Here is a 14,752-nt window from a genome sequence, read left to right on the forward strand (position 1 = left end):
ATTTAGTGGTAGATGACATATGGTGGGAAGAATTAGATTTAGTGGTAGATGACATATGGTGTGAAGAATTAGATTTAGTGGTAGATGACATATGGTGTGAAGAATTACATTTAGTGGTAGATGACATATGGTGGGAAGAATTACATTTAGTGGTAGATGACATATGTTGGAAAAAAAATAATGTAATTTCTTTCAAATGTACGTTAGATTGCAAACTTAGATGGTTTTAATATAGAATCACTCACAGAATTATTAGCTCATATAGATATCTTCATATGATAAAGATGAAAGACTCCCCACATTTTGTAATAGATATGTAGAAACTTTATTACACATGTTTTGTGAATGTAGAATAGTGGACAGCTATTGGAATGAAATTAAAATGTGGTTACAAACAAAATCAAATAAAACAATACCTCTTCAAAATAGTGACAGAATCTTAGGCAAAATATCAGACAGACAAGAATTAACCTCTCTTAATACAATAATACTTAGTAATTGTTAAACTTCACTTGTATACAAACAAAAGATGGGAAACAAACTACCCAGTATTACTGGTTTCAAAAAACTTTTAAAAGACCCAGAGTGCTATACATACAAACAGAAAAAGTAATATACAAAAAACAAAAATGGGATATGAAAAATTACAAAAAGAAAATGGCATCAAATAAAGTAAACAGCTGCGCATTGTCACTTAAGTGCTCAAATTTCAAATTTCACAAAATAGAATGAGAGCGAGTGTGAAAAAAAAGTTGATGTTTTGTCCAAAAGAAAATGATATAAAACTTTCTATATCTCACAAATTTAAAATTGTGTTATATAATGTATTTTATTCAAAATCCAATATTTATTTATGTACAAATCATGCAATAATAGAAGAAACATATTATTTGAACATGTACTGAATACAATGTATGCATAAACCATGGCAAGATACAGTAGGTTTATCTCAAAATGTGGTTTATATGGAAATTGAACAAAAGTAAGTAAGAATTTACCTAACAAGATCAAAAATACTCGTGTACGAATCTTGTAGAAAATGAAGAAGCAAAACAACTTAATTCTATATTGTAAAACAATGTATGCTCTTAATTAAGGCAATGTATATCATGTATAAGATGCAGAAAGATAATATAAAAAAATATAAAAAAGTAAACATTGCCGTTACTTAAAATAGAACAGGTAATATATACTGTCAAAAAATTGTTGTAAATGGTCCTTTCTGAACAGTCAATGATCACTTTTACTTTTGCTTGGTGCTTATACGGGAGATACACTGTCAGGCATACAGTACGGGAGATACACAGTCAGGCATACAGGACGGGAGATACACTGTCAGGCCTACAGTATGCGAGATACACTGTCAGGCCTACAGTATGGGAGATACACTGTCAAGCATACAGTACTGGAGATACACTGTCAGGCCTACAGTACGGGAGATCCACTGTCAGGCCTACAGTACGGGAGATACCCTGTCAGGCCTACAGTACGGGAGATCCCCTGCCAGGCCTACAGTACGGGAGATACACTGTCACGCATACAGGAGATACACTGTCAGGCCTACAGTATGGGAGATACACTGTCAGGCCTACAGTATGGGAGATACACTGTCAGGCCTTAATTAAGGCAATGTATATCATGTATAAGATGCAGAAAGATAATATAAAAAAATATAAAAAAGTAAACATTGCCGTTACTTAAAATAGAACAGGTAATATATACTGCCAAAAAATTGTTGTAAATGGTCCTTTCTGAACAGTCAATGAGCACTTTTACTTTTGCTTGGTGCTTATACGGGAGATACTCTGTCAGGCATACAGTACGGGAGATACAATGTCAGGTAACAGTACGGGGGATACACTGTCAGGCATACAGTACGGGAGCTACACTGACAGGCATACAGTATGGGAGATACACTGTCAGGGATACAGTATGGGAGATACACTGTCAGGCCTACAGTATGGGAGATACACTGTCAGGAATACAGTACGGGAGATACAATGTCAGGCATACAGTATGGGAGATCAGTACGGGAGATACACTGTCATGCATACAGTACGGGAGATACAATGTCAGGCATACCGTATGGGAGATACACTGTCAGGCATACAGTACTGGAGATACACTGTCAGGCATACAGTATGGGAGATACACAGTCAGGCATACAGTACGGGAGATACCCTGTCAGGCATCCAGTACGGGAGATTCACTGTCAGGCCTACAGTATGGGAGATACACTGTCAGGCCTTAATTAAGGCAATGTATATCATGTATAAGATGCAGAAAGATAATATAAAAAAATATAAAAAAGTAAACATTGCCGTTACTTAAAATAGAACAGGTAATATATACTGCCAAAAAATTGTTGTAAATGGTCCTTTCTGAACAGTCAATGAGCACTTTTACTTTTGCTTGGTGCTTATACGGGAGATACTCTGTCAGGCATACAGTACGGGAGATACACAGTGAGGCATACAGTACGGGAGATACACTGTCATGCCTACAGTACGGGAGATACACTGTCAGGCCTACAGTGCGGGAGATACACTGTCAGGCATACAGTACGTGAGATACACTGTCAGGCATACAGTACGGGAGAGGCACAGTCAGGCATACAGTACGGGAGATACCCTGTCAGGCATCCAGTACGGGAGATTCACTGTCAGGCCTACAGTATGGGAGATACACTGTCAGGCCTTAATTAAGGCAATGTATATCATGTATAAGATGCAGAAAGATAATATAAAAAAATATAAAAAAGTAAACATTGCCGTTACTTAAAATAGAACAGGTAATATATACTGCCAAAAAATTGTTGTAAATGGTCCTTTCTGAACAGTCAATGATCACTTTTACTTTTGCTTGGTGCTTATACGGGAGCCACACTGTCAGGCATACAGTACGGGAGATATACTGTCAGGCATACAGTACGGGAGATGCAATGTCAGGCATACAGTATGGGAGATACACTGTCAGGTCTACAGTACGGGAAATACACTGTCAGGCATACAGAACGGGAGATGCACAGTCAGGCATACAGTACGGGAGATACACTGGCAGGCCTACAGTACGGGAGATACACTGTCACGCATACAGTACGGGAGATACACTGTCAGGCATCCAGTATGGGAGATACACTGTCAGGCATACAGTACTGGAGATACACTGTCAGGCCTACAGTACGGGAGATCCACTGTCAGGCATCCAGTACGGGAGATACACTGTCAGGCATACAGTACTGGAGATACACTGTCAGGCCTACAGTACGGGAGATCCACTGTCAGGCATCCAGTACGGGAGATACACTGTCAGGCATACAGGACGGGAGATACACTGTCAGGCATACAGTATGGGAGATACCCAGTCAGGCATAAATTTCGGGAGATACACTGTCAGGCCTACAGTACTGGAAATACACTGTCAGGCATACAGTATGGGAGATACCCAGTCAGGCATAAATTTCGGGAGATACACTGTCAGGCCTACAGTACGGGAAATACACTGTCAGGCATACAGTACGGGAGATGCACAGTCAGGCATACAGTACGGGAGATACACAGTCAGGCATACAGTACGGGAGATACACTGTCAGGCATACAGTACGGGAGATACACTGTCACGCATACAGTACGGGAGATACACAGTCAGGCATACAGTAAGGGAGATACACTGTCAGGCGTACAGTACGGGAGATACAATGTCAGGCATACAGTATGGGAGATACACTGTCAGGCATACAGTACGGGAGATACACTGTCAGGAATACAGTACGGGAGATACAATGTCAGGCATACAGTACGGGAGATACACTGTCACGCATACAGTACGGGAGATACACTGTCAGGCCTACAGTACGGGAGATACACTGTCACGCATACAGTACGGGAGATACACAGTCAGGCATACAGTACGGGAGATACAATGTCAGGCATACAGTAAGGGAGATACACTGTCAGGCGTACAGTACGGGAGATACAATGTCAGGCATACAGTACGGGAGATACACTGTCACGCATACAGTACGGGAGATACACTGTCAGGCCTACAGCGGGACTCTTACTGACCTGTCTTCTAGTTTTACAAGGAAAGGTTCCATAGATTTCAACAGTATTTCAGTAAAACTACTCACACTACTGTTAACCCTTTCACCCCTGTGTAACTTAAGTAAACTCTACCATGCATTGATATGGATGAGTCCATTATGGTATACAGTGGTGAAAGGGTTAATATCAGAGTAACAACATCAGGGACAGTAACAGCATCACATATAGATTATCCTGATTGTCAGATAACAAATTCAAAAAACAATCCTTAAATTCATCATTCCATTATATAATGGTTTACGCTCACCACATACTTTCTGTAACATCAGCTATAACAATAGGATGAATCCGACATTTTAACTGAAAGTGTTAATTACTACATCTGGATCATGTCTGAAATTTAGACCGCCATCAGGTTCATGATTAATTATATCAGAGAGCCGATCTTTAATACTGGAATGATTTTAATTTTAACTTATTGTCAAGTCCATCGTTTATATTTTATGATAGAACTGTGATATTCTGGGGCATGTTCCCCACACCCCACATTGTCCAATGAATGAGCTATAGGATGATGGCGACGATCGACATTACCTTGTCTGATATAACCTTGACCATGACTAGCGGTACCTTGACCACGACTAGCGGTACCTTGACCACGACTAGCGGTACCTTGACAAAGACTAGCAGTACCTTGACCACGACTAGCCGTACATTGACCACGACTAGCAGTACCTTGACCTAGACTAGCGGTACCTTGACCACGACTAGCGGAACCTTGACCAACACCAAGCGGTACCTGGGCGACGACTAGCGGTACATAGACTGCGACTATCAGTACCTGGACCACAACTAGCGGTGCCTTGACCACGACTATCAGTACCTTGACCATGACTAGCTGTTCCTGGACCACGACTATCAGTACCTTGACCACGACTATCAGTACCTTGACCACGACTATCAGTACCTGGACCACGACTAGTGGTACCTTGACCACGACTAGCGGTACATTGACCACGACTAGTGGTACCTTGACCACGACTATCGGTACCTTGACCATGACTATCGGTACCTGAACCACGACTATCAGTACCTTGACCACGCCTAGCGGTACATTGACCACAACTAGCGGTACTTGGACTACGACTAACGGTACCTTGACTACGACTAGCGGTACCCGGACCACGACTATCAGTACCTTGACCACAACTAGTGGTATCTTGACCACGACTAGCGGTACCTGGACCACGACTAGCGTTACCTGGACCACGACTAGCGGTACCTTGATCACGATTATCAGTACCTTGACCACGATTATCAGTACCTTGACCACGACTAGCCGTACCTTGACCACGATTATCAGTACCTTGACCACGACTAGCCGTACCTTGACCACGACTATCAGTACCTTGACAACGACTATCAGTACCTTGACCACGATTATCAGTACCTTGACCACGACTATTGGTACATGGACTACGACTATTGGTACCTGGACCACGACTAGCGGTACTCTGACAAAGACTAGCTGTACCTTGACCGAGACTATCCGTACCTTAACCACGACTATCAGTACCTTGACCACGACTATCAGTACCTTGACCACGACTATCGGTACCTGGACGACGACTATCGGTACCTTGACCACGACTATCAGTACCTAGACTGACTCTGTTACTATAGTTACTTGGTTTGGGGCTGGCTCCACCAGTGTCCTTAGTCAGTAACGGCTACAGAGTTGTATAGGCCCATTTGGTTTCGAAATTATAATCCTGTGAATGTCTCACAATCTGTAGTCTAGACATTTTCCAGACATTTTACTTACAATCCTGTGAATGTCACACAACCTGTAGTCTAGACATTGTACTTACAATCCTGTGAATGTCACACAATCTGTAGTCTAGACATTGTGCTTACAATCCTGTGAATGTCACTCAATCTGTTGTCTAGACATTTTACTTATAATCCTGTGAATGTCTCTCAATCTGTAGTCTAGACATTTTACTAATAATCCTGTGAATGTCTCACAATCTGTAGTCTAGACATTTTACTAGACATTGTACTTACAATCCTGTGAATGTCACACAATCTGTAGTGGAGACATTTTACCTATAATCCTGTGAATGTCACACAATCTGTAGTCTAGACATTTTACTTATAATCCTGTGATTGTCATGCAATCTGTTGTCTAGACATCTTACTTACAATTTTGTGAATGTCACAATCTGTTGTCGAAACATTTTACTTATATAATCCTGTGAACGTCTCACATCTGTAGTTGATTTGTAATCATGATAAGTTTCCTTTGTCTCCGATTTCCATGTCATTGTCATGTTTACTAGATACACTAGTTGTTTGGTTACAGGTGTCACGCACTGCTGTACTGTAGTAGTTTGACTTTGTTATACCTAAACACTGCCCACAGGACATCCTCCCTGTCTACACCTACAGCACGTATATAGTCTGTGTCTGTGTGTATGACCCTGAGGAACTCACCAACTCCACTGATGAGTAGGACCCTGTAGTTGTACTGGTCCCCTATGATCAGGTTCCCCACACTGTCATACACCACGCCATGGGGGATAAATGGTTCACCTCCTGTTTGTGGTGTTGGTTTATATGTACTGGGGATGTCACCTCTATATACAAACAGCTCCTTGAAATCAGTATCCATCACAACAACATGTTTGTTTCCATCACCACCATCACTTTCAATACTGAAATCAGTGACTGCCACATTGTAAGTGACAGGACACTCTGAGATCCTGTCTGGTGTACACACTAATGGTTTCCGAGTCCCTTTAGCCATTGTAGTACACACCATTTTACCATCTGTGGTTAATTTGGAGATGTGTTTGGTCATCCCTACAATGACATGGTTACTGGCTGTAATACATACACACATGGATATCTCCTTGGTACTGAATCTGTGTGTCAGTCGTCCTGATACCAGCTCCATGATGTTGTTATCATCACAGACCCACAGTGTGTGTGTGGTGGGTGACAGACTGATGTCATAGAGATCAACATTGTGTTTGACTTTCTGTATTACTTTACCCTTCCTGTTCAGGAGAGTTAATGTGTCACTGTACCTGGTCCACACCTGACCATCAGTGGTGGGACATATAGACCAAATGTAACATGGAGGCCACCACTCCTCCACTACCTTGGTCTGTGGCAGTAGTTTGTATGTTGTCACTGCTTTCTTCACTTTTGTTTCTGACCGTTGTTGTTGTGTAGAGGGTTGTCCCAGATCATCAGATGTTGAGACTGACCGATCCTGGCCAGTTAAAGTTTGACCTTGACCTGAGGTGATAACTTTTCCCAATGCTTCTTTCAAGCGATCTTGAGGATTTTCATTTGGAGTGAAGTTGGCAGTACCCAGGACAGGTTTTATAGGGAGACTGTATGTAGGAGAATTGATCTCCCAAAATGTATCATAAATCTGTATGTGTGAACCACGCTGGAGAGCTGCTTTGCATTCTTGAATTTGTTGTTTGAGTTGCTTCTCGTACATCTCAAGGTCCTGTTTGTATTTATTTATCAGCTTGGTATTATCCTCTTCCATTTTGTGGTAAAGAGAGAGTGTCTGTTCTGTAAGCATGTCCAGCTCTTGTTTTAATTTATCTGTTTGCATCTTTAACTTTTGTAACAGCTTCTCAAAAGTATTGGTGTTGTCTTTAAGCAGGGTATCGGTAGTAGTGATAAATTTCCCAATTTGCACAAGGTCATTTTTTTCTGTTCTGTCTATAAAGTTTTTAATGTCTAGTTCTTTATGAGGAGAGATTTCACTTAGCTCACAAACTGGATGACTTTTGTGAACAGTAGAAAGGCATTTTGGACAAACCAGTTCCTGACATTTTTCACAATAAAATTCTAATTGTCTCCCCTTGTGGTGAATACATGCCGTTTGCCCTTTAATACGGAGAGGAATTTGACTTATAGGGGATGCCATTTTGATGAAAAGCTTAATTATTTGTTGAAGTCTTGAAGATTTTTGTTGTTCTTGTATAAATATGTTGTTATCAGTTAACACTCACAAATTAGAGTTTGTTAGATAAGGAAATAAAACCTTGACTTGACTGTCCCATCCAGTAGTATATGTTTGTTAAACTCATATTAATGAAAAACACTTCAGAATAACTACCTTACGATCACTGATGTCACACCTGAGTTACTGTGATGATGAATCAAAGTTTTCCATTCTATACCTCCGAATTATCACTTACATTTGTCCGTATTTCGAAGTCCTAGAATTCACAATCACACGATCATGATGACCTGTGGCTTTGCTGATAAATCTGTCACTTTCCTGCTGCCATTGTAAAAGTTTGATCAAAACCTGAAGTCAAATGATCGGCTTAATTTGACAATGCTGCTGACTAGCTAGTAATTCAACAAATTTCTGCTCTGGATACGCCCATCACTGCGGCAATGCGCGTAGATCTACCTGTTTAGACCTGCAGTTGTACTTCCCTGTTGCACATAGTAAATAACTTCCCTGTTGAGCGACAGGTAACCGACAGACTGAAGTAGGTCGGTGTAGATTGTGTTTAACCCTTTGCCACATACAAGCCTATACAAAACAGCACTGTACATCAACGAAGGATATGTACAATGTTTGTTGTGAACATTGTTACAGCCTCTGTTTCAGTTCAGTTTCTTTATTTTCGAGAGCCTTCGGACTCATAGGTTAAATGTCAAACAGTTACATCATGTAATACATGTACAAGAGATTATCATACAAATTTAAATTGATAAAATGGAGAGTGAGCTTACAAAGTACAAAGTAGTTTTCCATATCAGACATTGATTTCTCTACGTTTTCTCGTAGCACAATATAAATACTTTCCTAGATTACATAATTCTTTTACGTTATTAGTACTCAATAATTTCGTTAACTTAAAATCATTACCATTTGAGTGCAACATCTCAATGGCACTTGTTTTAGAATCACTTGTACCAGTAGGTACCTGGCATTAAGTGCTATGAAGTGTCCTCAAATAAATGACCTTGACCTACTTTCAAGTTCACAGGGTTCAACTTTGTAAAAAACAAACTTTAAACAGAACCTTCTGAATAACCAAGAGGCCTAGAACAATGCTACTGGGGAAGAAGGTACCTGGGACAGAGTGCTATAAGTTTTCCTCAAATAAATAACCTTGACCTACTTTCAAGGTCACAGGGGTCAAATATGTGAATACTTCTTCAACAATACCAGAAGGCCCTTGGTGATGATATTTGACCAGTAGCATGCTGGGATAGAGTAGTGTAAATTTTCATTTAGTCTTGGACATTCTTAACCCAAGGAGACTCAATATATGGAAATATCTGGAAATATTTTAGAATATTTCCCTATGTTTGCTCAATTATCCAGGTGAGCGATACAGGCCCTCTGGGCCTCTTGTTATTAATAAGCAGTACATACTATATATCCATCAATCAATATATATAATGCTTAAGTACTGTTCAGATGTAAACTTCATCAGGTCGCAATGTAAATGATAGCTATTTCTTGGTATTTCAAAAATAAAATGGAAGCATGTACTTACAGAAAATAATAATAATTAAAAATTATCAGTACTACACAGTAAATATAATTGCTGCACAGTAAGTATATTGGCTATATAACTTCTGTGTAGTACACTAACCTGCTATATTACTACCATAACTGCTGTTATAGATTGTGCAGTTGATGAAGATGACAAAGTCTTCTCCTATTTCTCAATTTCCCTGTTTCTTGCTGCCTTTTCCACCATTCCTATCCTCTTTCCTTTATTCCCATTTTTATTCTTCTGTTTCTGCTTAGCCTTTCTTTTTATCTTTCTGTACATGTTACATCATTCCTCTTTGGAGAGTATTTTATGGAGTTCATCAACATACATTGTACTAAGACTTTATGTTTATATACCTCTATCGTTGTATTCTGTATTAACTTTATTACACTGTAAGATTATACACAGATGTATTTACATATTAATTATTGACCTGTAGGATTGTATTTACATATTAATTATTTACCTGTAGGATTGTATTTACTTATTAATTATTGACCTATGGGATTGTATTTACATATTAATTATTTACCTGTAGGATTGTATCTACATATTAATTATTAACCTGTAGGATTGTATATACATATTAATTATTGACCTGTAGGATTGTATTTACATCTTAATTATTGAACTATGGGATTGTATTTACATATTAATCATTGACCTGTAAGATTGTATTTACATATTAATTATTTACCTGTAGGATTGTATCTACATATTAATTATTAACCTGTAGGATTGTATATACATATTAATTATTGACCTGTAAGATTGTATTTACATATTAATTATTGACCTGTAGGATTGTTTTTACATATTAATTATTGACCTGTAGGATTGTATTTACATATAATTATTCACCTGTAGGATTGTATTTACATATTAATTATTGACCTGAAGGATTGTATATACATATTAATTATTGACCTGTAAGATTATATTGTCATATTTATTATTGACCTGTAGGATTGTATTTACATATAATTATTCACCTGTAGGATTGTATTTACATATTAATTATTCACCTGTAGGGTTATATTTATATATTTATTATTGACCTGTAGGATTGTATTTACATATTAATTATTTACCTGTAGGATTGTATTTACATATTAGTTATTGACCTGTAAGATTGTATTTACATATTAATTATTTACCTGTAGGATTGTATTTACATATTAGTTATTGACCTGTAAGATTGTATTTACATATTAATTATTTACTTGTAGGATTGTATTTACATATTAATTATTGACCTGTAGGATTGTATTTACATATTTTTTATTTACCTGTAGGATTGTATTAACATATAATTATTCACAGGTAGGATTGAATTTACATATTAATTATTGACCTGTAGGATTGTATTTACATATTTATTATTTACCTGTAGGATTGTATTAACATATAATTATTCACAGGTAGGATTGAATTTACATATTAATTATTGACCTGTAGAATTGTATTTACATATTAATTATTCACCTGTAGGGTTATATTTATATATTTATTATTGACCTGTAGGATTGTATTTACATATTTTTTATTTACCTGTAGGATTGTATTAACATATAATTATTCACAGGTAGGATTGAATTTACATATTAATTATTGACCTGTAGGATTGTATTTACATATTTTTTATTTACCTGTAGGATTGTATTAACATATAATTATTCACAGGTAGGATTGAATTTACATATTAATTATTGACCTGTAGAATTGTATTTACATATTAATTATTCACCTGTAGGGTTATATTTATATATTTATTATTGACCTGTAGGATTGTATTTACATATTTTTTATTTACCTGTAGGATTGTATTAACATATAGTTATTCACAGGTAGGATTGAATTTACATATTAATTATTGACCTGTAGAATTGTATTTACATATTAATTATTGACCTGTAAGATTGTATTTACATATTAATTGTTTACCTGTAGGATTGTATCTACATATTAATTATTAACCTGTAGGATTGTATATACATATTAATTATTGACCTGTAAGATTATATTGTCATATTTATTATTGACCTGTAGGATTGTATTTACATATTTATTATTTACCTGTAGGATTGTATTAACATATAATTATTCACAGGTAGGATTGAATTTACATATTAATTATTGACCTGTAGGATTGTATTTACATATAATTATTGACCTATGGGATTGTATTTACATATAATTATTGACCTATAGGATTGTATTTACATAAAATTATTGACCTTTAGGATTGTATTAACATATTAATTATTGACCCATAGGATTGTATTTACATATTAATTATTGACCTGTATGATTGTATTTAAATATTAATTATTCACACGTAGGATTGAATTTACATATTAATTATTGACCTGTAGGATTGGATTTACATATAATCATTCACCTGTAGGATTGTATTTAAATATAATCATTTACCTGTAGGATTGTATTTACATATAATCATTCACCTGTAGGATTGTATTTAAATATAATCATTGACCTGTAGGATTGTATTTACATATAATTATTCACCTGTAGGATTGTATTTACATATTAATTATTCACCTGTAGGATTGTATTTACATATTAATTATTCACCTGTAGGATTGTATTTACATATTAATTATTCACCTGTAGGATTGTATTTACATATTAATTATTCACCTGTAGGATTGTATTTACATATTAATTATTCACCTGTAGGATTGTATTTACATATTAATTATTCACCTGTAGGATTGTATTTACATATTAATTATTCACCTGTAGGATTGTATTTACATATTAATTATTCACCTGTAGGATTGTATTTATATATAATTATTCACCTGTAGGATTGTATTTATATATTAATTATTCACCTGTAGGATTGTATTTACATATTAATTATTCACCTGTAGGATTGTATTTACATATTAATTATTCACCTGTAGGATTGTATTTACATATTAATTATTCACCTGTAGGATTGTATTTATATATAATTATTCACCTGTAGGATTGTATTTATATATTAATTATTCACCTGTAGGATTGTATTTATATATTAATTATTCACCTGTAGGATTGTATTTACATATTAATTATTCACCTGTAGGATTGTATTTACATATTAATTATTCACCTGTAGGATTGTATTTATATATAATTATTCACCTGTAGGATTGTATTTATATATTAATTATTCACCTGTAGGATTGTATTTATATATTAGTTATTCACCTGTAGGATTGTATTTACATATTAATTATTCACTTGAAGGATTGTATTAACATATTAATCATTGACCTGTAGGATCGTATTTAGATATTAATTATTCACCTGTATGATTGTATTTACATATTAATTATTCACCTGTAGGATTGTATTTATATATAATTATTGACCTGTAGGATTGTATTTATATATAATTATTGACCTCTAGGATTGTATTTATATATAATTATTGACCCATAGGATTGTGTTTATATATAATTATTGACCTGTAGGATTGTATTTATATATAATTATTGACCCATAGGATTGTATTTATATATTAATTATTCACCTGTAGAATTGTATTTACATATTAATTATTCACCTGTAGGATTGTATTAACATATTAATTATTCACCTTTAGGATTGTATTTACATATAATTATTTACCTGTAGGATTGTTTTTACATATTAATTATTGACCTGTAGGATTGTATTTACATATAATCATTCACCTGTAGGATTGTATTCATATATAATCATTGACCTGTAGGATTGTATTTACATATAATTATTCACCTGTAGGATTGTATTTACATATTAATTATTCACCTGTAGGATTGTATTTATATATAATTATTGACCTGTATGATTGTATTTATATATAATTATTGACCTGTAGGATTGTATTTACATATTAATTATTCACCTTTAGGATTGTACTTACGTATTAATTATTGACCTGTAGGATCCGTGGATGTGTTTTCCGAGATGATGGGAGTTTATGATAAGGATGTTCTGTATGTTGGGGATCACATCTTTGGCGACATTCTCAAGTCCAAGAAGGACAGAGGATGGAGGACGTTCCTTGTCGTCCCGGAGCTGGCCCACGAACTCACTGTGTGGACAGACAAACGCAATCTCTTCACGAAGCTTGAAGACCTGGAAAGCAAGATTGGAAAAATTTTCAAGTAAGGACTACAGCTTAGATACTATTGTCAGTATTTCAAAGAATTAATATCACAATTTCTTTGCTTTTTACAAATTGAAACTGATAAATAAAATATTGAGAAAACAACTATTGGAGTAATGTAGTACATTTTAGTAATCTTGGTGACCTGATTAATTGTGTGACAGGTGAAATATTTTAGTTCATACTGTTGGCATAGTCTATGTAAATAACATTTTGGGGTGTTTATTTTGATATATTTTTACTGTTTCATGATTTTAGTTTAAAAATTGCTTTGACTTTGGATTTTTTTTGCACCAACATCTAAATAAACTTTTATATAGTTTTTTTCTAAAATTTCAAACGATCAGTATTTAATTAAATGCCACTTTAATCTTGATTTCAGGAATCTAGACAGTAGTTGTGATATCAAACCGGACATCAGGGAAGTTCAGCACACCATCAGGGTAGGTAACCATGGATGGTATTCTTCCATCAGAGGAGGTACAATATTTTTGAATGTTAACCCCCTCATTAGGGGTTTAATGAATCCTGCCATTCTTTGAGGTTATAACAAACCCAATTGTAATAATCTGGGAAAAGTCTTAAGAGTTAGGATTTCTTGTATGTTTGGTCTGCTGATGGTACTTACTTAGCTATCTTTTATATTTGTGCTGCTGATGGTACTTAACTATCTTTATATTGTGCTGCTGATGGTACTTAACTTTGTTATATCACTACTGATGCAGATAGGATTTAGTTTATCAAAAGTTCTGATCAGTTTGCGTAAGTATTTATTTTCTTTAATTCTTAAAACTGTTAACTAATTTCCTTTCTTTCAATGTAGAATGTGTCACACGAGATGGACATGACCTATGGCATGCTGGGAAGTCTGTTTCGGAGTGGTGAGTACATACTCTGGTAACCATGGTTACTCTGACAATAAGGACTTTTAAGGGTGGAAGCATTAATGTATTGAAGTGATTGTGTTTGTCTGTCGGGGGGGGGGGGGG

General features: G+C 35.7%; 1 protein-coding gene across 3 annotated transcripts in view; it reads left to right on the forward strand.

Annotated features, from left to right (window-relative positions):
• The window catches only part of LOC110455389 (cytosolic purine 5'-nucleotidase-like), a 145,507-nt gene that overhangs the window by 122,142 nt on the left and 8,613 nt on the right, over window positions 1–14,752 (forward strand). For all 3 annotated transcript variants that reach the window (XM_021505496.1, XM_021505497.1, XM_021505498.1), the window contains 3 exons: window positions 13,539–13,761; window positions 14,146–14,206; window positions 14,587–14,644. In XM_021505496.1, the coding sequence (XP_021361171.1) occupies window positions 13,539–13,761; window positions 14,146–14,206; window positions 14,587–14,644 (342 nt within the window). The remainder of the gene's footprint in view (window positions 1–13,538; window positions 13,762–14,145; window positions 14,207–14,586; window positions 14,645–14,752) is intronic.

This window comes from Mizuhopecten yessoensis, unplaced genomic scaffold (genome assembly GCF_002113885.1).
Source record: "Mizuhopecten yessoensis strain PY_sf001 unplaced genomic scaffold, ASM211388v2 scaffold8213, whole genome shotgun sequence".
In the NCBI taxonomy this organism is placed as follows: Eukaryota; Metazoa; Mollusca; class Bivalvia; order Pectinida; family Pectinidae; genus Mizuhopecten; species Mizuhopecten yessoensis.